This window comes from Cyanistes caeruleus, chromosome 7, assembly GCF_971803275.1.
Source record: "Cyanistes caeruleus chromosome 7, bCyaCae1.hap1.1, whole genome shotgun sequence".
In the NCBI taxonomy this organism is placed as follows: domain Eukaryota; kingdom Metazoa; phylum Chordata; class Aves; order Passeriformes; family Paridae; genus Cyanistes; species Cyanistes caeruleus.
The window spans coordinates 16,001,861-16,027,327 of NC_141707.1; the positions used below are offsets into that span (position 1 = coordinate 16,001,861).

The following is a 25,467-nucleotide window of genomic DNA, read 5'->3' on the forward strand; positions in this document are numbered from 1 at the left end:
TTTTCTGTGGGAGTCAAGTACTCAGCAAGAGGGCAGTAACTTAATCCTAAGGAAGTTTATGGGAGAGTTCACTGCTTTTCTCAAATTCTCTACAAACTGCGGATCAAACCTGCTACACAGTGTCAGCAGTTTCAACTCATTTACTTTGTCACTCACAGTACATGCTCTTAGAAAGGCCTGCTTGTTTAGCCAGCAGTGCCAAAAGCACACTTCCATCTGCCTTTTCAGGACAAACAGTTGAAAATGCTTATCTTTTGGGGAGATCTTTATTCACAGGGAGCAGTGACACATAGGGACAAATCCAGAATTACAATTTGGTGTTGTTGATGTGGTACTGATCTATAGTGTTGTTTTACTGGAATAAAATAAATATTACTTGAGAACAGATGAGCCAGCTGAGAAAGTGCCACATACTGCCTTTCTTCTTTGCTCCCCTTATTTCTCTCCCCATCCCTGTCCAAATGAAGATGCCCAGAGTGCCCAGGTATTAAATTCCTTGCAAAATATAGTCCTTGAAGTTGTTGAGGGCTGGGAATTAAAAGCAGATTTCCTGAATTGCAGCCCATACTGTAACCACAAGGGCATTCTTCCTTGCACTTTAAGATTTCCTGAACACCAGTCTCACTAGTGCTTCTTGGGCTGAAATAGCAGAATTTGTCTAATCTTGTCTGCCATCTATATATGACTTTATTTTTCAGAGCTGTCATTGCAGGTTTTGCCAGTAACACAGTGTTTAACTAATGTATGTGTTAACTATCTGAGGTTTGTTCTATTTGAAATGCTTTTTTAAACCTAAAATATGAACAAAATATGCCAAAAAAATCAAGCCACTGTTCACTGACCTTTCACATTATTAGCTGCCATTCACTAACCTTTTGCATTATTAGCAGTGTTCCCACTGTGCCCTACATATAACTTCCTTCTCAGCTCACAGCTCCCTCTCTTGTCTGAAACAACAGTTGGACTGTGCTCTAAATTAACTTGCACTTCACCTGCCATTTCAGCTGAGGAGACTGATGAAGTGAGAAAAAACATGAATGTTTGTCAAAAGCTGTAGGGCAAATGCTCAAATGGCACAAGATGAATAACTTTAAGCTGTAATTTGACAGTCAGTGAGTGTTTCCTTGCTACTGTACAATTGAGGCTCTTTGGAAATAAGCTCACAGAAATGATCATAGAAATTGTTAGCACAAATGGTATGCTGAAATTTCAGATGCAAGAGCTGACTGAGAGTTCCTGTTTACCAGGGGTCATACTGAAAAACAATAGAAGTAATAGTACTTAATGACACTTTTTTATGTCTCATATGTTCCCATGGAATTTGTGATTTTTCTTTACACCTTGAATTGAGTTCACACTTTGTTCTTTTTGATTTTTCTCAAGTTAAAGTGAAGTGTGGTCATGACATCTGGTGTATGTTATATTAAAATAATTCAATTGCATGTCGAGTGTCACATTACAGTACTTCAACAGGACAGCAGGTGTCTGAAAGAGAAAATAAACTTTTAATTTCAAATGAGAGGATGTGATAGTTTGAAAGAATATTTTAAAAGACTGTTTCTCGGGGCGGAGTTTAATTTTAACAATAACATTTAATGAATGCTAGTGATAAGACCGTGGCTGTTCTAAACTTTTTTTTTGGCAGGCAAACCTGTATCTGTTTCTTAGAAGACTTTTTTCACACTCTGTTGAATATAACGATGTTTGCAGTGTCTGAGTTCTCCACTCATAGCTTCTCGTTTTCTGTGTACAGAATTACTGTCAGATGGTCATTTTGTCACAATTTTAGACACGTAACTGTACATGATCAGAAGCAGGCTGTATGATGCTCTGACAGCTATCTTCTTTTATACTTTTAGAGAGCGTTAAAAAAAGTATTTCAAGAAGACTCATGCATTATATGCCAAAAGCTTCATAGTCTGTCCACAGATAATTAAGAATTATCACTTGACCCCAGACAAATGAGATGCTACTAGCCACAAAGATGGTTAATATGATGCCAAATTATTAGATTCCTTATTAATCATTAACATTCTACAAATTAAATCTGTTAAGTGTGTGACTTCATTGCCTTACTTGAAGTCTGATTTTTCTATTCATTATCTTGTTTTTTTAAAGAATATATGTATGTGGAATGATACACACATGGGTTTCATATCTCTGTTTTCTCTGAATACATCTCCTACTTCTTTCTTAACCAGATACACACAAAGATAATGAAGTGCAACTTGATTTCTAAATATAGGTGTCTTGGGTGGCAATGCAAGAGGTAACCAGATGTATACTATTACCATCTGTTCAAACCAGGTGGGGCAGTGTTCTTTATCTCTTTCACAACCCATCCTCCCTCCAGGGGGATAGCTTCTGTTAGGGGGCCATTGAGTCTCACTGCAGGACTGATAAAATTACATCATCCCATTGGGAGATGCTCCACCCAGGGAGAGGAGCCAAACATTCCTACCTGGATATAATCTGAGCTTTGGAACACTAGTCCGCCTTTCTCCACTGGATTCCCAGAGGACCAGACCCAACTACACCACCACTGGACCTTCAGAGGAAAACTACACCCTTTTACAGGATCACTGTTACAACAGAACCACACCTGTCACTCCAGGAGGACTGCAGCCAGCCATCATTTAATCAGACTGCTACCAACATCCTGACCAACAGGGTGTCAGGTTGTATTGTGACTCTGTCAATGTTTTTTTCTGTATTACTGCATTTTTATTTTAACTTTCCTAGTAAAGAACTGTTATTCCTATTCCCATATCTTTGTCTTAGAGCCCCTTGATTTCAAGATTATAATAATTTGGAGGTGGGAGGGGTTTACAATTTCCATTTTAAGGGAGGTTCCTGCCTTCCTTAAAGGTTCCACCTGTCTTTTCAAACCAAGACAATAGGATTACTACAATTTAGTTGGGTTAAACACTATTTTGTCTCTTAATTCTCTTCACTTAAGAGAATCTTTAAATAATTTGTTAATATACAAGCTGCTCCCTAGTTCATTTGGATCTTCTTTTAAGTGATGGAAATTAATACCATACTGGAGTGCACTAAGAAGCAGAATGTATTTGTAGGTGAAACACCTCACTGTCTGAATTTCTGCCTTCCCAGTGGATGCAGGAAACTGTCCAGCTGAAGTCTTCAGCGCCCATCACATTTTGTGTGCTTAGTGTTATAATTTCAATGGCTATCAACCTACCATATTTGTGGACTTCATTTAACCTTACCTGCACAGAATAGGTGCCTTTGGCACTGAATGAGGAAGGGGAAAAAAACCTGTATTACATACCTACTGTGATACTGTCAGCTGAGTGTAACTCACACTCAGGTTATAGAAGTGACAAACTGAGCCTCTAAGGCTTTCACAACTGGCTCTTGTAGGGCCAGCTTGACCCTAATGGGTTTCATGCTCAGAGCTATGTGAAAAGCACTGTGCTACTTGCAAGTTCAATTCCTGTCTTCCCAGTTATCTGACTTCCATGGAGCTTGAACTACTAGTCCAGATTCTGCAGCACTGTGTGAAGTCAGGGCCAGTTTAGGCCAGGGCCAACTAAAAAACCATCCTGGAATGTGCAGAATGGGGAAGTGTGGGTGCATGCTCCCCTGGCTGTGTGCAGGGCTAGCCAGAGCCTGACAGGGTCAGGGCTGAAGTGGTTTGCCTAACCAAAATTGCCTGTGTGCAGTCTTCTTTACCCAGAGAAGACTTAACTGCTCTTCCTGGTTTCTTCTTGCTCCTGTTTGTCCAAGGTGTAACAGCCTTGGTTACACTGGAAGTTGGGAGTTGACAGAGCCTAAAGCACAGAGCCAAGTCAGTGTGTACTGGAATCTCAATATTGTAGCCTGGCGTCTGTGCGTTTGTATCCAGAGGAGCCAGTTGGCTCTCAATGATGCAGTATGGTCAGCTGTAAGAGCCAAAGCTTTATTCTCTGCCATATAAAAAGGATTCTGCTAAATGAACAAGACAAACTCTTTTAGCAAGCTTATTACCTTTCCACAGACTTACCTTTTCTATGTCTTTTCTTGCTATTTTTGCAATGAAAATGGGCTATGCACTTCTACCTCCTCATATCAGCACAAGCCCAGGATGACAATAATTTAAGTTCTGAACAATATAAGGGAAGCATTTGTGTTAAGCAAAACATTCTTTTTATTGGTTTAAGAGGGAAAATAATTCCCTTGTGTTTGTTTAGTGTGTTTATTGTTTTTTTTCTTGTGTCATACTAAAAATGCTGTTGTAACTGTTCAAACAAAATATTTTAAAAAGGCTTAATTTTAAATATGGAAACATTGCTTGTTGACTTAAGGGAAGCTTTATTGAGCCCTCATGATATAATTTTATTTTTAGAAGTGCATCTCTCAGTATGAATTTACAGTATTCCTGTGTGTTCTAATGAGGACTGCACAAGTTGTTGGCTTTTAGCTTGCCTCCTAAATAAAATAAAAACAAAATAAATGTATCTAAATAGGTTTATTTATTACTTACAGCATAACATAATGAAGAAAGTATTTAGGCAATAATAAGTAGCAATGCTTTTCAGCCTTTTCTGATTTGTGAAACCTTAGGAGTGTGGGTCTCTCAAGAAGCTACATATATGGAGACCATTAAAGAGCATATATGAATTTGCTTTCTCTTTTTTCCCTTTTAAGGACCTTTATGCTGTTCACACACTGTTTCTTTAGAAATGGGTCAGCAAGCTGAAAGTGACTAAACTGAAGTGCTAAACCTTTTTGGGGGTTGTTTTGGGCTTTTCTGCCATTTTTTACTCCATGAAGACCAGATATAATGTAATTTTAGCCTAATTTTTCAAGAAAAATTACCATTCTCAGATGCATAACAATCAGATTTCAAAGAATACCTTCATGGGTATTTCATTATCTTGTCCATAATTACCCTGATGCAGACATCACTCTTTCCTTGTATCTTTGGTCATCTATAACCTTTAAGTTATAGATGGGATTCTGCAAGAGCAAATTTTGATTTTTGTTGGGTTCTACAGAGGGAGGAGTGCTTGCCTGTGGCATGAAGGAAAAGGATCACATCATGGTTCCTAAATTTCTGTCACATGCTGGTTCCAATCAAACAAAAGTTAATTGCTTACTTTTTAGTATGTTATCTGTGGCATAAATTGTAATTATTTTTACTTTTGTAAAAAAATTTTCAAAGACCTTTATGCTTTCTTTTTGTTTTAATAGCATGACTTTGAAAGTTTTTCGTGTTAGAAGAACTTAAAATCTGTGCTTGTGGATTGTATGTGTACATATTTCTGGCATTGTGTAAATGCTTTCTAGCAGCAGAGAATTTGTTTTAAACTAGATTTTTATTAAAGAATATTCAGCTAATCCTCTGGCTTCAAAATTCATCATGTTAAACTGCTAAAACAGAATTTATGCTACTTGTTCAGTAAGTGGAAATAGTGATCTTTCACAGCAGATAGATATCTATGTAGCTTGTCCTTATGAGAAGCTGCTCCCTACTACTGTGGAATTCATCATCATCATCATCATCATCATCATCATCATCATCACAACAATAATAATAATAATGTGTGCATGGATGAAAATATTAACTGCTTCCACTGAAAGAACAGAAAAATGAAAGGAAGTAGTCTTCAATGTACTTTTTCTTAGGAGCTTTTGAACTGATTGGTTAATGGCCTGTGTTCTTGCTGCTTTATGTATCACTATCCATTTATTTTGTTCACTTTGGATTTTGACTCTTTACCCTATTAGAGAGTTAAGATTTTGAATGATTGTATGTGATTCTCCTATGAATAATGAATGAAAAGTCCTATATCGTAAGATTAGAAATAGTTACTTCAGGTTTTTTTTCCTGCTGGTATGGAAGCACCACAGTTACCTGTTGTATTAGAAGCAGTTGCGTACAATTCATACAAAACCTCTTGTGTTTCAGTTTATATTTGCTTGAGATGTGTGTGTGGATTTCTTCTAAGTGATGCCTTCAGATTTTACTTATGGAAATTTAGTTAATAACTGACTGCTTCTACTTTTCAAAGGTACTGCAACAGCCACCTGCAGGTACTTGGCTTTATACCGAAAAAGGAGAGGAAGAAAAAGAATGATCCCATAGAGGAGGTAAAGGTCAGGCATCAGATGGATGCTATGGCCTTCAGTCTGACAGTGCCCACCCTGGCCTTGAAGATGCCCAATGGGCTGGATGGGATGTCCCTCTCCCCTCCAGGGGCCAGGCTTCCTCTCCACTACCTGGAGGCAGAATTAGAAGACCCCTTTGCTTTCAATGAGGAGGATGATGACCTAAAGAAAGGGGCAACAGTGAAGAAAAAGTTGCAGAGCAAGTTGGCTCAAAACCGGCAGCGCCAGAGAGAGACAGAGATTTTAAAAGTTCGCCAAGAGCACTTTAGCCCCATTCCTGCACCTTTGCAGCAGCAGCCTCTGCAGCAGCAGCACTCCCATCTGCCACCTTCATCAGCTTCGTTAAAGCCGACAGGGCTACCGCAGGGCATAGTCTGCAAGTCACCTCAACCTCTGAACACCAGCCTACCAATGCAGGGAGTGGCACCCACCACACACACTATAGCACAAGCGCGGCAGTTGTCTAACAAGAGACCTCTGCCTCTCCTGCCACCCGCCAGGGCTCCTGTCACGGACCCACCAAGGACTGACCGGGTCCTCATGAAAGCCACAGCCTTCTCTCCGCACTCGTCCTGCATGAGCCGGCTCCAGAGACTGGTGAAACTGTGCACTCGAAAACAGCAGCTGGACACTGATCTGTTTCCTCACTTAGGTGAGTAGCTGATAGATGCACTGCAGCTGTATTTTTTAACTAAAGGAGAGTGTCTTCCTAGCCCTGTCCTGAATTCCTCTGTGGTCCTTAAAAAATAACTCTGAGCTAGCTGATCTCTTGGTGTTTTCTTTAGGCCTGTTGTCTATGAAGGGAATGCCTGGACCCATCACAAATGGTTTATGGCATTTTGGTTGTTTATTCTTCTTTATGTTCCATTAACTATTTGAGAAATCAAACTGAGGTGTAGAAAGCATTGTTTGGATTAGAGACCTCATGTAGAAGGTTTGCAAATCAAGTAGTAAAGATGACATTAGCAGTACCTACATGAGTGGACAAAGTTAGATTGAAACATTAGGTGTGTGATAAGTGCATGTGACATAATGAATGTAAGTAAAACTTTGGCAATTTGGACCATCAATCTGCAGATTTGAAATTCCAGTTGACTTAATTGGAAAATTGGAACGCATGAGAATTTTTCTTGACTGGCCCTATTTATGTATAGAATATGGATGAACAAAAGGAAAAGACCACTTCAGGAGAGCAGCATCATTACAGAAGGTAGTTGGAAAGATGAAGTCTTGTCTGCATACCATGCAGAAATAGTCTTCCCCTTACATATAATAATCAGTAGCTGCTTGTGAAAATACAAGCAAATATAACCAAATCGGTGCTATGATGGTAGTGCTCTGTAAGCTTTGAAAAGGCTACTGACCTTGTGGCTGGTTTGTCTGATGGTGAATATAGACCTAGGCACACCTGTCTTCTTTATCTTCCTCACCCTCTCAAATTACTTTTCTGCTTAATTTTAGATTGTACATTTCTAACAAGTAAAATACTCTCAGGGAAGAGGAAATATGAGTCTGTGATATAAGTAGGAACACCATTTATGATGTTTAAAATAAAGAAAGATTTCAGATAAATCTGGACATTCCCTATATAATGTTTTATTTAATTGCAAACATCTGTATTTTTTGCTATTTAAATTAACTTTTTCTTAATTTGCTGTTAAGATCTGCCCTTTGGCACTCATGGGGTAGTTTGACTATTTATTCAGAAGATAATTAGCATCGCATAGCATGTCTCCAGAGGAAATTATTCTTCAGAAAACAGCTTTGATGGTCCTATATATAGTGCAGGTCTTTAGAGGAATGGCAACTCCAGAGGTATTTCTGAGTGTTGAAGACCTCAATAGCTTAGAAAGTGACCTGTGTTTTGAAAGACTGTAGAAAAATCCCTTTCTGTGCTTAATGTTCTACATTCTCAAGTGGTGAAAAGAATATGTTTTCCTCAAAAAGAGGCATAGTAAAAATAAAAAAACCTAACTTCTACATGTACAGTTAGGCAGGTGCATAACTATGTGGATTCATTTAGAACAGTTTATATTTGGCAAAGTAAAGGAATTTACATATTAATTATGTGAGAGTGGAAAATTTATTTGTTATTTATTCATTATAAGCCTTAGTATTAAAGACTAGGTATGCCAGTTCAGAGAATTTCAGGATTTCTTTCCTATATTTGATCAGCACTAGAGATGACTGTACAGAACCTTTCAAAAGATTAATCCAGTTTTATGTGTGCCAACATCAGAGCCATGTAATTGGATATTAATGTAACCGCAGTCTTCAGTGTCAGGATAGCTGAATCTGGATTAGATTTTATTCCTTTTTTTCTGCAGTGCCCAGGAGAAGCAAAACAACTCAATTTCTGATTTTGTTTTTAAACTTTGTGTGAACAGTTTATTATGTGGTTGTCAACTGGGGACATCTTTATTGAATGATTAAGTTGTTTTTTCATTCCTTTATGGAGGAGACAACAGGAAAAGGAAACGAGTTGAAACTATAATTCTGACATTATGTATATCTTAAAAAAGTAAAACAAAAAATAAATTTTTAAGATGCTGAAGTTCGTGAAAATTTGGGTTTCTGATACCTGTGGTTCATGTTAAAGTGCCGGTTCTATATGATGAAGAGTTACCTGATGATTTGTATTCCAAGAATATGTGTGTATGTCTCTGACTCTGAAAGTGCTTGACCAGGTACTGATGCATTTGCCAGATTCAAGGCATCTGTCTTTAGAATCATCTCAGATAAAGTTGTTTAGTTTAGTTTTAGCAAAAATTAAATCGTCCTTAACTCTATCAATTTTCAAGGAGCACACAAGAAAATGAAAAAGCAAAAAATGCTAGCTTGTAAATGCAGCAATGGTATTTTATCCCACCTGCTGCAAGGAAGTGGCAAGAATTTCACTGGATGTGGGAGAGAGAGAGTAGGAAAAACTACAAAAGATGAAGTTCCAGATAAAATGTTCCACCTGAGAACTTAGTGGCCTCTTTCTGGCTGTCCTGTTCAACATCTGTGTATAAGTTGACTAGCTGAGGCTGCTGGAGCACACCATAAGTTGATCATACTCCATTATCATTAAGTGAAAACATGCTGCTTGGTGAAAGTGCAGGAGTGTTTGTATCTCTCTCTTTAGCTCTTTCTTCATGCTAATATGTTCATTTGGCAGGCAATTACAGGGACCGAGCAGAGGAACATCCTGGGTAGCTATCTATCTCTGTCCATGCTGCTGTGTCTTAAAGTTTTCATATTCTTCTATGTTTTGGCACAGAGAAGGGGTCAGAATATAAACAGAAATGAAATTGGCCTATTTAGATCATATAGCATTAAAATTTCCCAAGTAGTCAGTTCTTCATGACAGGGACTTCTCTTTTACCTTGTACTTGGTTACAAAAACTAGTATTTCTTTGTGGGTAAGATAATTGGTTATTTTTCTTCCACTGTTTATGGATAAAGAAGCCAGTAAGGATTTTAAAGGGAAAACTCAGTTATGACAAAAATCAGTGCATACTATTTGTACACTGTAATGGAGCTGTTACTGTAGCTTTTCCTGTATAATTGAGAATACTGCATGATTTAATCAAATGTAATTGTGCTTGCAACTGTACTATACATTAATCTTTTGTGCCAAAGGTTGCTCAGTGGCTTATGTAAGGTGAATACTCTTTTCATCCAATTTCCATGTTTTCAATTCCCTTAGGGCTGGATTGGTCTGAAGACAGTGGAGAAGAGTTGGAGGATTCAGAGCAAACCTCCCCTTACCAGGTTGCGTGGTCTATCCGAGAAAGCCTCGGCTATGAGAGACCTGAGTGAGTATGATTCTTTAGTATTCATGCTGGCCTTTGATGGAATAAATCATGTAAATGTGAGCTTCACTTCAAGTGGAGTCAGTGGAACCTAAGCACTTGTTCGAGTGTTTTGCTGAGACAAAGGATTGTTTGAACTCCTTTGTTTGTAAGAGCTATGGAACAGCTTGTTGCCTTCTGTCCCAGTTTCCAACTAGCTTTAGAGACCTTTGTGCAGTCTGCTATTAGAAGGATGCATCAGGAAAAGATTTAAGCTTGTTTGCCTGAATTTAATTGAGTTTAGTGGTATTTATTAATGAATTTGTGTGCCTTGATGATTTGAGGTCCTGAATTAGAATCAAATGGGGTTGCTACTGGTTTCTTGTCATTCCTACTGGTTGTGAATAACTTTGTCAGTAAACTTGCTACATTTTATTCATTAATCCTTGTAATAATTATGCAGGCTATTGTTTTAATGTGCTTTTTTAGAGGCCATGATATTTCTTTCCACAATTAAGTGTTGAATAAACCTCTGTCGATACTCGTGAGCATTGGAAGGAAATCATAGGATCAAAATGATAAGCAGAGCAGGAATTAGCTGCAGGTGCAGAAAGGCTTATGATGTTCTCTATATAGTGGTATGTCAAAAATCTAAACTTATAGCAGGATATGACAATATAGGTCTAGCAATATAGATTTGAAGGTGCACAGTTAAAACAAAGCATCCCAGGTGTAGTATTGTAACAAAACTGTTGTATGTTATTAACAAACAAATTGGGGTCTCACTAGAATTTGATTATAGTTTCTGTAATATGACTCCCATTCACTGTGCAACTGGGCTTTTTGATACTACAACTTTCCCCCTTTTTTTTTAATTTTTAACTGTCACACTTTGAATAATGGTGTTAACAAAACCTTATTTTGTTACATTCTGAAAATTCTGAAACTTACTAGAATTTCCTGCCATTTCTGAATATTTGCCTCAAGGTGAGCAACAGAGCTGTGTCTCTGTCATCAGGACACACACCAGGATGCTAAATATTAGGGGCCTTCAGTGAATCAAAGCTATTAAGCAAATTGTAGACTTCACTTTTTTAAAATAAAGGGGTCTTTTTTTAGTGATGAATAACTGTTGTTTTTTAGGGCATCAGCAGTTTCCAAGTGAGCTTGCACAAACATTACTTCTAACTTAAAAGGCAACTTTTAAATAAAATGTTTCGGGGAAACATTTCAGACTTCTAAATCATACATAATTTTTCACAGCAGATATATCTATTAAATAACTTCCCTTATACTCTTCTCTCTTTGACATTTGATTTGATTCTTCCATAGATCCCTATTTTTTTGTCAACTTAAAAAGGTCATCATTGTGTGTTTTGTCTTCTATTTGTCTTAACTTCCTTTGGATTCTTCCTACTCTTTTCACATACTGAGAGAAAATAATACCTTATCTTGACATTTTCTGTTCCATTTTAGCATTCTGTGCACCTCAGTTAAATGCTGTCTTAACTATCCATGATGGATAAATTTTTGGATGCAACTGGCTGTTTTTGTACTTCCATCAGCCTGCTCAGTGTTAGCTCTTCAACAACCTTACTAATTTTGATTGTGGCTAAGCATTCACTTGATGTCAGCCTTCTAAAACTTTAGTTCCTGTTCTGCAAACTTCTGTAGAGATTTTTTATTACCTGAAATGTTTCACTTTAACACTTCTGCAGTGTAGTCTGCCTGCTGCTGAAGATGAATTAGTTCAGGCTATTTCTGGGGAGATTTGCTTTGTCAAAATGACTCTGTCTTGCTAATCTGATGGTACAGACTGGTGACTCCTAAAGTCAGCCAGTGACTTATTATAACTCTGGGTTCTGGGGACTTATTTTACTAGAAAACCAATAGAGATTATTTCCCAAAACTTTTAGTTTTTTGAAATCACATACTTAAACTTAGGGGATATACTTGCTGGTTTTCATAGTAAAATTAAAAGTCTTTTCTCTGTTCATTTGTGTGTGAGCTTGTGGTCCCTACCAGCTAACTGCATTCTGTCTTTTTCCTTTTGACTACATGGAAGACAGTGGGAGGAATGCTTTTGAGAATAGACTATTGAAAGAAAGTGAAGAGTTAATTTCTGCTTTACTGGACAGCTAGTTCTCAGCATTTCTGCTTGCGTGGTTGTGGGGGAAACCTCTGTTGAACTTCTTGTGTGATACTCTAGCTGCTCTAAAACTCTCAAAATTTCACCAGATCTGTTTAAAATTAATGTCTTAACAGTGTCCTGGTTTTGGCTGGGATAGTGCTCATTTTTTTTCTTAGCAGCTGGCACAGTGCTGTGTTTTGGGTTCGGTACGATAACAACATTGATAACGCTCTGATGGTTTGGCTGTTGCTAAACAGCCAAAGTCAAGGACACTTCAGTTTCCCGTGCTCTGCCAGAGAAGGGGTGCACCAGAAGCCACGAGGGAGCACAGCTGGGACAGCTGATCCCAGCTGGACAAGGGGATACTCCATGGCCTAGAACGTCATGGCCAGGACATAAAGTGGGGGGAGCTGATCACTGCTTGAAGTGGGCCTGAATATCAGTCAGAGGATGCTGAGCAACTGCTTAGAGAATTACTTGTTTTTCTTGGCTTTATTTTGTTTTTATTTTTTTTTCATTACAATAAATAGGAGTAGTATATTTTTCTTTGTTTCCATTAATAAGCTATTGTTAGCTCAACCCACAAGGTGCTTTTTTCTGATGCCTCACCCTATCCCACTGGTGGGATCAGGGAGAGTGAGCATGCAGGGAGAGTGAGCATGCAGGGAGAGGGAGCATGCAGCACTGTAGTACTTAGTTGCTGGATGGGGTTAAACCATGACAACAATAATACATTTTTTGGTTCACTTGCCTTCTGGCCTTTTAATCTGTAAAATTCATATTGTTGCAATCATCTGCGGAAACACAGGCCAAATGTTTGCTTTTATTATTCTGTGCTTTAATTTTGAAGAATTGTGTTGCTGTGCTCCCAGCATTTTGGGACACGGTGCTTTGAGACAGGCAAAAATGTTTGAGTTCAAATAGCGCAGGAGTTGGCACAGTGCAGGCTGGGTGCTGGCAGAGGTTGCTGGGGTGGGAGGAATCCCTTGTGGGAGCATCAATTTGGAGATAAAGCAGGGGCTGTTCCCTGCTGCAGATTACTGAAGCTTCCCCCTAGATTATTTGATTACTGAGTCTGATATCTTAGAAAGTGCTGGAAAGCAAATTATTTTATTACAAAGTATTTTTTCACTTCCTACACTGAAATATAGCTAAAGCAAACGTTTCAAGTAGCAAGTTTGAAAAAGGAGTGTGAGTCCCTCCTCATACCAACTCACTCAAAGGATTAAATATCAACACTGTCATGTCAAAAGTTTGATTTAACAATTCCCAATAAGTAGAATAACCAAAAGAAAGAAGGGAAGGGTCTTGGAAATGCTCTGTAAGGAGGGATTTAAAGTTTAGTTGCTGGGGTGTCTCAGAATAGAGAGCATGTTCTCCTCATTCCCTGGTGCCTGACTGCTCGTGCTACCCTTTTGCTCTTCCTTTCTGCTTCTTTGTGCTTTGTTTTCTTCACGAACACTCAGCAATAATCCCCCTGATGTTTCCACATGACAGTCTGAAAGGGAAGGGTTGGGAGAAAGCATTTTGGATCATCAAATGGCTCGTGTGCACTTTCAGAAATCTTTGCAAAAATGAAATGCCACATGTTAAGTTGAACTTCAGAAGTTCTATATGCAGCTTAGTAGAATAAACTAAATAGAATTTGGCAAACTTGTTTATGAAAGAACAAGAGAAATATCTTTCATTTTCATGCCTACTGAAGAAAAAAGGTTTTATTTTGATATTTTTAGGTTTCTTTGAACATATAAATGTTTTGGCTAGTCTTACTGGCCTGGGAACAAAGTTCTGAACAGACTTTTAGAAACTGGCTTTTAGAAATTTTGGCTCAAAATAATCCTTTGCCCACTGCAGGCATGATTTCTTTCTATAACTTGATGTATGTCTTCATCTATTTTTAAAAAAGATCTCATAAACTGAATATCAAAAATATTTTACCACGCAGTGACATTTTTTATGACTCTTTCAATGTGAGAGAAGTAAAAAGTCTCAAATATAGAGATATGTACATTAAAAAACACTCTTTCCACATTAAAGAAATTTCTTTCCCCTAAGGAATACTCTTGTTATTCTTACAGTTATTTTTTAACCATATTTAAAATTAAATCAGTAATTTTGTTTAAAAGTCTTGGCCCAGAGCAGTAGTGAAATACCCAAGATATTAAACCTACCAATAAATACATATTCTATCCATGTTTTCCTCTTTTAGTAATACATTGGAAAAGGAGAATCTATATTAAATAGCCCACAGTCAATTTTTTCTAAACAGGAAGTTTTCCCCAGTAAGCATTCTTTCCTTAGAGATCTTATAAGTATATTTTCTTCTAATTTCAGTGTCAAAATATTCTAAACATTAGATATGTTAGATATTTTTAACAGGTTATATTTGCTGCTAAGCATGTAATTGCAGAGGTTAATTACTTATAATTTATGCTTCTAGAAAATAAGCTGTAATCTGTTTTAACAGACAAAATACATAGTATGGTTGGCTTTACATAAAACTTCACAAAATCATGCATTTGTGTAAAAAGCAGTGTTTGCTGCTGCAGAGTTTTTGTGGAAAACCTTAATGGAGAGGTTGCAGTCTGTTCCATTTGGCCTGTGTGTAAAATAGAGTCGGTTTCCGGAAAAGAAAGCAGGTCTTCACCATATTGCGTTTCAGGGCCAGATCTGCTGCCTGTGTTTCTGGATCTTACTTTATTTAGTAAATATCATGGCTGGTATTTCACATCTCTTGTATCTCAGTGGTGGCCTCCTGTGCTGTGTGCAGGTTTGGGTGTCAGCTCATTCAGTCCCACGGGCTCTGAACATTGCCAGCTCCTGATTTACTTAATTTGTTTGGATTTCTCTCCCTTGCCCTTTCTTTGTATCTTTGCAGATAGGAAAGTTGGCAAAAAGTTTTTCTGTTCTGTAAGGAAAAAAATAGAGGAAAAACTGAACAGACTCTGCTTAGATTCAGCATGTGTATTTTGTTGCTCCATGAACAAAAAACTCATTCTGCAAACTAGTGCTTGTGGTGGAGAACTTCTGGGTAGCTTCACAGACCTTGTTATTTTAACAAGTTCCAGTGATGATTTTCTGTTTCATGACTTTTACTTTATTTAACTGAACATGTTGACATGGTTTGATGGTCTTGTTGATATGTGCCTGGATATTCAGAGAGCCAAGATAAATGGAGAAGGGCTTTCTTAAGCCAACAAAGAGCTGGGTTAGGCCTTCATCTGGTCACTGCTTAGCCCTGGTCTAATTTTTCCCTCAGTATCTTTTGTCAAATGTGAATTTCTTCTCTATTATTGTACTGTAACTCAACTGCAACTCTGCAGCAAGGGGAAATCAGTGTTAGCTATTAGCTGTGTTCGCGTGTATTTTGGTTTAAAAAGGAGTACATGGCCTGGCAGAAAAAAAGGAATTGGAGGAAATCAGCAGTTTAGGTACTTGTTAGAATTTGACCGCCTTTTCTAGCATGATCATTCCTCAATAAATTCCTACTACACAATTCCCCATCCTTGTTCTCTCCATTATTTACACTCTGATTTGAGCATTGGTCTCATTTGCTGAGACATTTACAGTAAATAAAGGTTAACAGTATAGATTTCTTTTTGAACAGCGGGCTCTAGACATTTAAGTGTGTCAGACTTGATGATAAACTGATGTAATCTCTAATAATGACATACTAAGAAGGGCAAATACCTTTAGAATTTAAATGGGGTCCTGCTTTTGCTATTTTTCAAGTAGCACTGCCTGATTTCAGTGTTTAGGTGTTTGTGTGTCTAGAAGATGGATGCCAGCTTAACAATTCTATTAGAATGACAAATTAACTTAGTGTGTGTGGGGGAAAAAGTAGTAACTTAAAGCATATTTGTTTTTGTTTTCCCTTTTTCAGGTCCGATGATGACAATGCAGATGACAGGAGTTCCAGGGTGACCAGACTTTGCACTTACTTTCAGCAGAAATACAAGCACCTCTGCCGCCTGGAGCGGGCAGAATCTCGCCAGAAGAAATGCCGGCACACGCTCCGGAAAGCCTTGCTGCAGGCGGCCAGCAGAGAGCCGGAGCGCGCGGGGCAGCTCTTGCAGGAACTCCGGAGAGCTACATGTGCTTGTTCCAGGTTAGACCTGCCCTGTAACTGCAGGAGCCTGGGCCTGGGCCAGGGTGGAGATGGGCTGAGCATCCAGCAGCTGAAATTATGAACTCTGAAACTGGTAGTCATGCACAAGGCAGAAAAAAACTGTCTGTCAGTGGAGTAAAGAAATGTGGCATGCAGAGTTTTCCATGAAGACAGGCCTTCTCCAGCTTTATGTTTTAAAATGTGGATGGCTTGTTCAGCGGTTTCTGGGCCCAAATATCTGATCCTTTACTATGTCAGTAGGTGTGCAGTTTGGTCTGTAGTTCAATTCAGATTTTGTTTCTCAGACAACTTTTTTCGAAAACTCTGTACCTCCTCTTAATTATCTTCCCAGCAAACCAAATTTAAGCTCATGCTTTTTGTTAGAATTAACTCAATCTAACGTTAAATAAAACTTGGCAACAAAATACATAACTTCTAACAAGATAACTTTGAAGGTTATCTTCTCTGGGAATTCTTCCTCGATAATGTCAACATCCCTCCAGCTCTCAGCATATGGAGAGTTGGTTGATCCATATTCGTGCAGGAACAGACTAAGTCTGAACCCTGGTGTTACATTTGGGGTATCAGAAGCATCCTTTTGCTGTTGTGGTTTTGCTTTACAAGATGTGTGACTGTGGGATGCAGTGGATAGTATGAGATGCAGATTGGAGCTAGATACAGAGAGTATATTCTGTTTAATGGGATGCTTTTGTTCCTGGACAGTGGGATGTGGTTCATGACAGTTGGAGGGTTCATTATTGTGGAGGTGGACTGATTCTGAAGAGTTGCTCTGAGGTGTAATGTAGAAGTCCATTACTAATTTACAAAGTTGTGCATAAATTTCTTCAGACCTAAACTACAGCAAAAGACCACCTGAACTGACAAGCTCTTGCTGGTTTTTTTCCCTATTATTTTTGCCTTTGATTAAGCAAAGAAAGTTTACATGGTTTTGGGTAGACCAACAAAGCCAGGTATGCCTGTCATCACAGCTCTGATCAATTTAAGTAACCATGGAGTCTTTTCAGATACAAAATTTTTCACAGGAGTAATACTGCTAACTAAAACTTTGCTCAGTCAAAGTGCAATTGATGACAGAAATGGCTGAAGGAAAACAGTCAGGCTACAGACAGCTTTTTGTCAACCTAGAAAACAACGTGTACAGAGGTGCAAGTCAGCCCTGGAATCGCCAGCTTTATCTCCATGAAGGTGACACATGCCTGGAGAGCAGGCTAACCCCAAGCGAGCTGTGTAACGCTTGAGTACTCGTCCACACTGCTGTCTGGTCGCCTGCTTGCAGCTCAGGCTCAAAGCACAGAGGCTGTGCTGGGGAAGCGCCCAGCCCCGGGCACCTGCTGGTGGATTGGGCTGTAGCACGTTGATGAAGGACAGCTTTTATCCATGTTGAGCACGCTCAGGCTCTGCCACTCCAGAGCTCAGTCTAAGTTTGTCTGAGCACAGGCTTGCATGTAAGCTCTGGGGATGCTCGGCATGTATTGATTTATGAACAGGCTTTGAAGTGCACTGGACTCCCATCTAGGCATACCCAGTACATTGAATTCTATAGACCAACCTCATTCTAAGGGTCACCTGTGTTGACACTCACCTACTGCTGCCCTTTCTGTTGCAAGGTGTTTACATGGTATATTTACATGGTAGTAGCACATACCACCTTTCATTACAATTAAGGCCCTGTGAAATAAGAAATAATTCTGTTACTACAGCCACACCTTCACCTGTCATTGACATCTCTTCTGTGTCCCTGTGTAGAGCCTGGTAGTAGTGTGCACCCATCTGGATCATGACGCACACACAATTGTGTGTTACAATTTTTCATCCTACTGTGCCACATTCCATATAATAATTGAGTTGAGCAACCACCTGAGACTGGGGGTTTGTCTGTAAACTCTTTTATGCTTTCTTTTCAGCACAAGCCAAGCAAGGCAGAGAGATGCAGAACCGACAACCTGCAGTGGGACTTCGAAGGGAGAGCAGTGCACTAACAAGGCCCTTCCATTCACCAGGCACTGTTTTCAGCGTATCCTCTTAACTCTGTTTGGGAGTTGCAATCAGGCGTGGAAGCTCTTCTGTTTTAGGTGCTTTTTTGTTTGTTTGCTAGATTTTTGCATGATACCTAAGTTTTCACAAAGAAATACCTATTTGTTAGTGTGTCATCAACTCCTTTGCTTTTAGTTCAGCTGTGTGATTTGGCTCTGTAGACAGCATGGATAAGTAGTCTGCTACTGTAATAGGAACATCATTTTGCTTTATGGTCTGTATTTAGGGTGTGCAGGAAACCTTTACAAAATGATCATCCTTCACTATGACTTGGTACAAACCATGTGACTTCCAACCTCTTGGCTTTCATACAGGTCTTGGTAGGTTCCAATAGGCCACCTTCCTGTGACAGTTTTATGGAAAAATGTTTTTATACAGAGTATAAGAAGATGGCTTACACTGAAACACTAGAAAGATGGAAATCATACTTTGCATTGTTTAAAGCAGTAGAATAGAAGGAGTCACAGAACCTCATATTCCAAATGAGGAAGGGTTCCCTGTGCTTGGAATTTCAAGCAAAGCCTGGAAAGGATGTTAAAAGTCAATGGCTGAAGATCGCAGAAAGAGAGCACATTAAATGTGAGTTTTGGTTCTGAAGACTATAAAAAGGCAGACTTATGACCTGTAATACTTAAAAAATCTGCAGACTTTGCCTTTTTCGTTTTTAGCTGAAGAATTGTTGGTGCTTTTCTTGGGGTGACTCCTTTTGTTGGAACTTTTGGTTTTGGTATTAAAGGGTGCTGATGTGTTCAGCTACTATCAGTCTGTAGTACCTTTCCAGTCTTTTTGTTTTGCAGATATCTTGTTTTTATTGCTTCATTTTTTGCAGGCCACTTAAAAGCAGTCTGCAGAGCAGTTCAAAACCTCTATGAGAAAGCACCATGGTGTGCAGCTGTGTTTGGGATTTGCCTCATGATTCTGATGGGATTTTTTTGTTTGGGTATTTTTTCTAATTTTAAGGAGTCTCGCTTGTTGCTGTGTGCAGAGAAGAGTAGTGATTTTGCATGTATGCCCATTTTTTCTCTCTGCATTTTCTTCTCTTAAATGAACAGGTTCTTGGTTCTGACCCATCCATCCAAGTCTGCTATCTGGATTGTTCTGCAGGTTTTTCATTTTCTTTGTCCTTTTTTTTTTGTTGTTTTAACATTTTATAAACATATATAGTGATGTTGAGGTCTGAGAACTGTTCAGGATGGAAGGAGTGCTCCTAATGTTGTTTGAAAAAACACACAATGAAATATCTGTTTGATTTGTTGTAAGTCTGGAGACATTTTTACTCCTGCTAAGGATTTTTCTGAAGGAAATCTCGGCAAGCTTACGTGTGGATTTACTTGACCTTTCTGTCTGCTTGCACATCTTTTTTTCAGAGGAGCAGGAAGAATCTTGAAGCTTCTTTGTCTGTACTCTAAAGATAAATGCCAAGAACCTTAAAAGATTGAATTAAGAAATACTCTTTCTTTAATGTTTCAGTATGGATTGTCATTAGTCTGTAAGGAAATAGTCCTGTTGACTACACTGTTCCAACTGCTACTATTGATCTATTGATTAAGGCTCCAGGAAAAGGCTTCTTTTTGCTAAGAACTCATTAGTGAAATGGCTGCTTTTATAAAACTATCTCACTATATAATAAAATCATTAGTGATTCTGCATGAATGCAGTTTTTTCACTTTAAAAGTTGGGTTTGAGCTTTACCTAACTTTGAACTCGAATAGCAAACTTAAGGCACTCATTAAAAATAGTATCTATGGACAGATAGAATTGAAGGCTCTGATCTTTATCAGACTGATAAATCAAAGGGCGTTCCTCCACCACTGTCTTGTGTTATTCCTGACGCAGAAATGCACAGATATCTTACTGAACCGTTCTCAGCAGCTCTTCTCGAGTTGCACAGCCAAGTTTGCAGATGGTCAACAGTGCTCTGTGCCAGTTTTTGACATTACACATCAGACACCTCTGTGCGAAGAACATGCCAAAAAAATGGTAAGTACAAAGCCATCGCTGTATTTATTTGTGTATTGGGATGATCAGGAGTTTTAACCCCAGTCTTCCTGTGAAGTCTTTCTTAACAGTTAGCAAGTTTATGAACTTAAGAGCTTGTTTGGTATTATTTTTCTTAAAAGGGTAAAACTTGCCAAACATTCCCAGTTAGTATAAAGTATGTTGTGAAGAGTATGTAGTGGTAAAGTAGTAGTAGTAAAGTATGTAGTTTTGAGGATATAATAAAGTATACATGGGAATATTCTTCACTGGAGAAAATTTGATTATTTTCCTAAATTGAGAAATAGAAGATTGTGAGAGATTCTGTGGTCATTTTATTTGGGTTCACTCCTGTTCCTTGGATCTGAATATAATTTGAGTGTGGTATTAAGAACACTGCATCTTAAGCAGTCTCAGTTCATGGGGCCTAAAGTACTTTCTAAAGGAAATGTAGATAGCACTTGCAAGGATGCCAGTAATGGGTTTACTACTTTATTTACCTTTTAGTAACTAAGATTTTATCTTTAACCTCCTTCAGGGATCCATCAATCCTAGAAAAAAAGCAATGGCCTACCTCAAATTTAGAGAATAGAGAAATGAAGTTGGTGTCCTCTGCTCTCCTTTTATGACATCAATCTTCCAGAACAAAACCTTTAGGTTAATTCACTAATTAAGTGGGTTAAACCCACTTCTGTCTTGCCCCTCTTTCAGGGCTTCTTGTCCTACCTTCAATTAGGTGTAAAACTGCCTTTTTTCCTTTTGTTTTGTTGGGTTATTGAAAGTTTTTTGTTGCTGTTTTTGTCCAGCCTCTCCAATAATTGTGAATTATGGAGTTTTTTGGATTAAAATGTGAGGGTTTATGCTACACAGATCTTTATGGGGTTTCCTCCTCTTCTAGGCAATCTTCAGTATGTCCCGCAAGGTTTACTTCTGTAGCAAATATAATCCTCTGCCATTCCCTGTATGATGGCAACTGAAGGCTGATGATGGTTTGATTTATTTTTTAATGTGTCAGTGATTGCTGTTCAGAAGCAATGAAGCCATAATTGTTTACCCATGTTCTTATCCTAGTCCAGCAGTATTAATTTTGTCTCCTCAGTGCTGTCCCTCTGTTACGTCAATGGGCACTTGAGGATTCTGGCTTCAGCTGCTGCACATTATCCACATTAACACAATCTCACAACAGTGTTTCGTCTTTAATACTTACTGGACTGCTGCTAAAGGTTACAGTTCTGCACTATTTAATTAGGGTTTGCTATGATAGTTTTTAAAGTGACACTGCACAATCTCGTATTTACAATACCTCATAATTTGGTCAATGTTATTTTTGCCATTGGGGTCAATGAGGAAGGGAACAGCTCAATTTTTGAAACTGTGTCTGGGTGTAAGCTAACAGTCCCTCATGACATGGACTGTCACATATCTGTGTAATGACCAGGGTGAAAAAAGCAAGGAAAGTAATATTTGTTCTTAATATGCTCCCATTGGTATTGTTTTGCTCCTGAAGGATAATTTCTTGAGAGGGGACAGCTCCCGTAAAGTTCAGCACCAGCAGCAGAGGAAACCCAGGAAAAAAACGAAGCCACCTGCACTTACCAAAAAACACAAGAAGAAGAGAAGGCGAGGCCCACGCCGGCCCCAGAAACCCATTCCTCCTGCAGTGCCCCAAGGGAACCTCACCATGCCTGCCAGTGTCTCACTGCCAGTAGAGATACCCCACATACGGTCAGTACTCTTCCTGCCCAGTTTCCCACTGCTGGCCTGAGCCAGTGAGCACTCTACAAAGCTGCCAAACAGCATTGGAGCAGGGCTAAAAATTGCACCTCCATGTGACTGTTGGAAAAAGCCCTTAGAGTGGGTCATTTTGGAACTGAGCAATGACTGGGTTTGGTGGGTAAAATATCTTGCTCATGTTGCCTCTTACGTAATTAATGAGTAGTCTAAGTGTAAACTTCCTAAAGAAACTGCCTAAAAGCATTTTTTTCCTACATAATGGAGTAAAAAATGTGTGGGGAAGCATCCGTTGTAGATGGATATGCTCTGATAGTTGTCCTTTGGAGCAAGCAGAGTTGAACACCAGGGACTAATGTTCCTTTCTGTTCAGGAGCCCATCCACACCAGAGCTCAGTGCCGATGAGCTGCCCGATGATATCGCCAATGAAATCACAGACATTCCACATGACTTGGAATTGAATCAGGAGGACTTCTCTGATGTCCTGCCACGGCTGCCCGATGACTTGCAAGATTTTGATTTCTTTGAAGGTACCATTTCATTTTATGCTAGCATGAACACAGTCAGTGAACTGAAGAAGTGAATGTTTCTAAACTGCGTTTTGAGGAGTTGCTTGCTTTCCTACAGAGGTAATAAATTCTGGAGAAGGAAGTGTGCATTTGCTCTGTTGTTTGTGAGCTCTGAAGTGAAGCAGACTTTAAGAAGGCTGTGTGCATAGTTCTCTGCTTGCTCATATAATTACTGCTCTGAAAATCATAATTGGTTTGGTATTTTAATAATTAATTTTACATTTTTCCTGCCTGTCAGGGTTACAGTTTAATCAAGAGTGTTCTCAGTAATGGCATCTTTCTGCCATTGAGTGGGGCTGGAATCACAGTCAATGTTGGCCTTTGATAAAAAGAAGAGAGTGAGAATAAAATCTTTAAATATATTTTTGAAACTAGCTTTTGATCAGAAATATGCTTGAATTTCTGCATTCTAAAGCTCAGTACCTGTAATATATAACAAAGAAATTTGAACAGCCTGGAGTTGGGTACGTGATTTCTTTGGTCATTTTCTGATGTAACATGACATCAGACTATGTTTGAATTGAAATTAACCTAAATTATACTGTCTGTGTAAATTTTAGGTCCAGACTGCAATGTGGTAAGTAGAAAGAGGGATTGTGAACCATGTGTTACTGCAGCATTGAAGAAGATCTTACTTAAGCATTTTTAAGTCTAGGAAATCTAAGAGGCAACTCCTGTTGTAGTATGTGGAAGAGAAAGGGAAGATGGGGATTTCCATTGAAGAAGAAGGTGTAATTTCATGGTTTTCTTACTTAGCTAGTAAACACTGATGAATGATACTTTCTGTGTACTGCAAGCCATGCTAGAAGGTTATCATATGGTGCAACTCTGTACTGAACTGTCTGTACATCAGCATCCTTTGGGTGCCGGGGCCAGGCTCACCTGAGAGCAGTGCACTAACTGGTGGTGTTCCTGTGTCTGCAGGTAAAAATGGAGATCTTCTTCCAACCACAGAAGAGGCTGAAGAACTGGAACGGGCCCTACAGGCTGTAACTTCTCTTGAGTGCCTGAGTACCATTGGAGTACTTACACAGACAGATGGTGTGCCAGTTCAGGAGCTGTCAGATAGAGCGATAGGGGTGTTCTCTACAGGTGCTGGAGCTCCAGGAATGCAGTCCTTGAGTCGAGAGGTTAACACGGATCTGGGGGAGCTGTTGAATGGGCGTATAGTACACGATAATTTCTCCGGTCTGGAGCTGGATGAGAACTTGCTCCGTTCTGCTACCTTGTCCAACCCACCTACGCCCCTGGCAGGGCAGATCCAGGGGCAGTTCTCAGCCCCAGCCAACGTTGGCCTTACTTCTGCCACTCTGATAAGCCAGAGTGGCCTTGGGGAGAGAGCCTTCCCGGGACAGTTTCATGGACTTCATGATGGCAGCCATGCCTCCCAGAGGCCCCACCCTGCCCAGCTGCTGAGCAAGGCAGATGACCTGATCACCTCACGACAGCAATACAGCAGTGACCATTCACACTCCTCACCCCATGGAAGCCATTATGATAGTGAGCATGTGCCGTCTCCCTACAGTGACCATATCACATCCCCTCACACCACACCCTTTTCTGGTGATAACTTGGCAGCTACCTTCTCAGCAGAGATGCCCATGATGGCACAGCACTTGCTACCAACTCAGCTGGATGTGCCACTTAGCGGGGTGGTCAACCCCAGAACTCACTGGGGAAATCTTCCTGTCAATCTTGGGGACCCCTCTCCGTTTAGCAACCTTCTTGGTGCAGATGGACACCTCCTGTCCACCTCCCTGTCCACACCACCTACCACCTCGCACTCAGAGACCACACAGCCTGCCTTCGCCACTGTGACCCCCAACAGCTCCAGTGTGCTTCCGGGGTTACCGCAGACCAGTTTCAGTGGCATGGGTCCTGCCTCCGCTGAACTCATGGGCTCCACCTCCCCTAAACAACAGCTCCCTCAGTTCAGCGCAGCCTTTGGGCACCAGCTGAGCTCCCACAGTGGCATTCCCAAGGACCTGCAGCCCAGCCACAGCTCCATAGCTCCTCCCACGGGCTTCGCAGTGACCGGTGCCACCGCTACCAGTACCAATAACGCATCCGCGCCCTTCACCACCTCCAACTGAGCTTGTCTGCCTGGCTCCCTGCAGGTAGATGGGGGACCTGTGTTTTCTATCTTTCCTTTTTTCCTTTCTCTTTATTTTGTCTGTTTTCTCTTCCCATTTTTTTTAAGAGGGGGTTGAGAAGAAAACCCCTGCTTCAGTACTGACCAGGGTTAGCCCTGTGTGAACCTTGCTGTAGCATTCACATGTGCTTGTTAGGCACTGGTGCTCATTTATTGCAGGCAGGTTCGCTGTTCCCCAATAATTCTTTAAGGATACAGCACAGTTACTGGATGTAATTGATCTTAGCAGTAAGACCTAGAAATGGGAAGATACCTCAGATCACTGATGCGTGTTACTGTTCCCTAGGGTTCGGATCAGTGCTTGCCATCCCATTAGCATCTGGTAGAAAGTTTTCCAGTGGGCAGAAGTCCCTTGATTTATTTATTTTTATTTTTGATTTACTCTTTTTCCAAAGGTAGCATCTGGCATGGAAAACTTGGCTTCACACATTGATTTGAGAGTGGTGCACTGAAGTCCTAAATCAAGATCATGATTCAAGGATGAGTTTGGCAGTTTCTTGAAATAGTCTCTTGACCTCCTCTGTGTGTGTGTGTGTGTGTGTGTGTGTGTGTTTGGGGTGCAGGGAGCAGCAATTCCTTTTCCTCTTTTAGTGAAAAAGTAGGAGTTGACCCCTTCCAGAACTGGTCACTGTTCTTACTGCATGATGATTTTTGGGTTTGTTTATCATTATTTGTAATTCATTGAGTAGGAAAGTGATCAGTTGACTGGTTGCCCATAAATTTGAAGGCTGATATTGAAATTAGCCCAGGAAAAAAAAAAAAGAAAGATAAACAGAAGGATAGAAATATAGATCATGGATTAGAGAAGATTCCTGTGAGAAATTCCCTTTCTTGCTGAATTACCGTGGCCTTG

General features: G+C 39.7%; 1 protein-coding gene across 33 annotated transcripts in view; it reads left to right on the plus strand.

The window, feature by feature from the left end:
- Positions 1 to 25,467, plus strand: part of INO80D (INO80 complex subunit D) — a 59,706-nt gene that overhangs the window by 10,094 nt on the left and 24,145 nt on the right. For 24 of the 33 annotated variants that reach the window (XR_015289188.1, XR_015289187.1, XR_015289192.1 and 21 more), the window contains exons 5-12: positions 6,018 to 6,766; positions 9,806 to 9,914; positions 15,905 to 16,129; positions 18,055 to 18,164; positions 20,031 to 20,164; positions 21,669 to 21,886; positions 22,266 to 22,423; positions 23,387 to 24,579. Coding sequence is in view for 25 of the 33 variants with exons in the window: in XM_086897467.1 (XP_086753593.1) it covers positions 6,018 to 6,766; positions 9,806 to 9,914; positions 15,905 to 16,129; positions 18,055 to 18,164; positions 20,031 to 20,164; positions 21,669 to 21,886; positions 22,266 to 22,423; positions 23,387 to 24,555 (2,872 nt within the window). In the remaining 8 variants the exon portion in view is untranslated. Of the gene's footprint in view, positions 1 to 6,017; positions 6,767 to 9,805; positions 9,915 to 15,904; positions 16,130 to 18,054; positions 18,165 to 20,030; positions 20,165 to 21,668; positions 21,887 to 22,265; positions 22,424 to 23,386; positions 25,381 to 25,467 lie in introns of those variants that run through there. The other 9 variants (XM_086897468.1, XM_086897469.1, XM_086897470.1 and 6 more) reach the window with 2 other exon arrangements.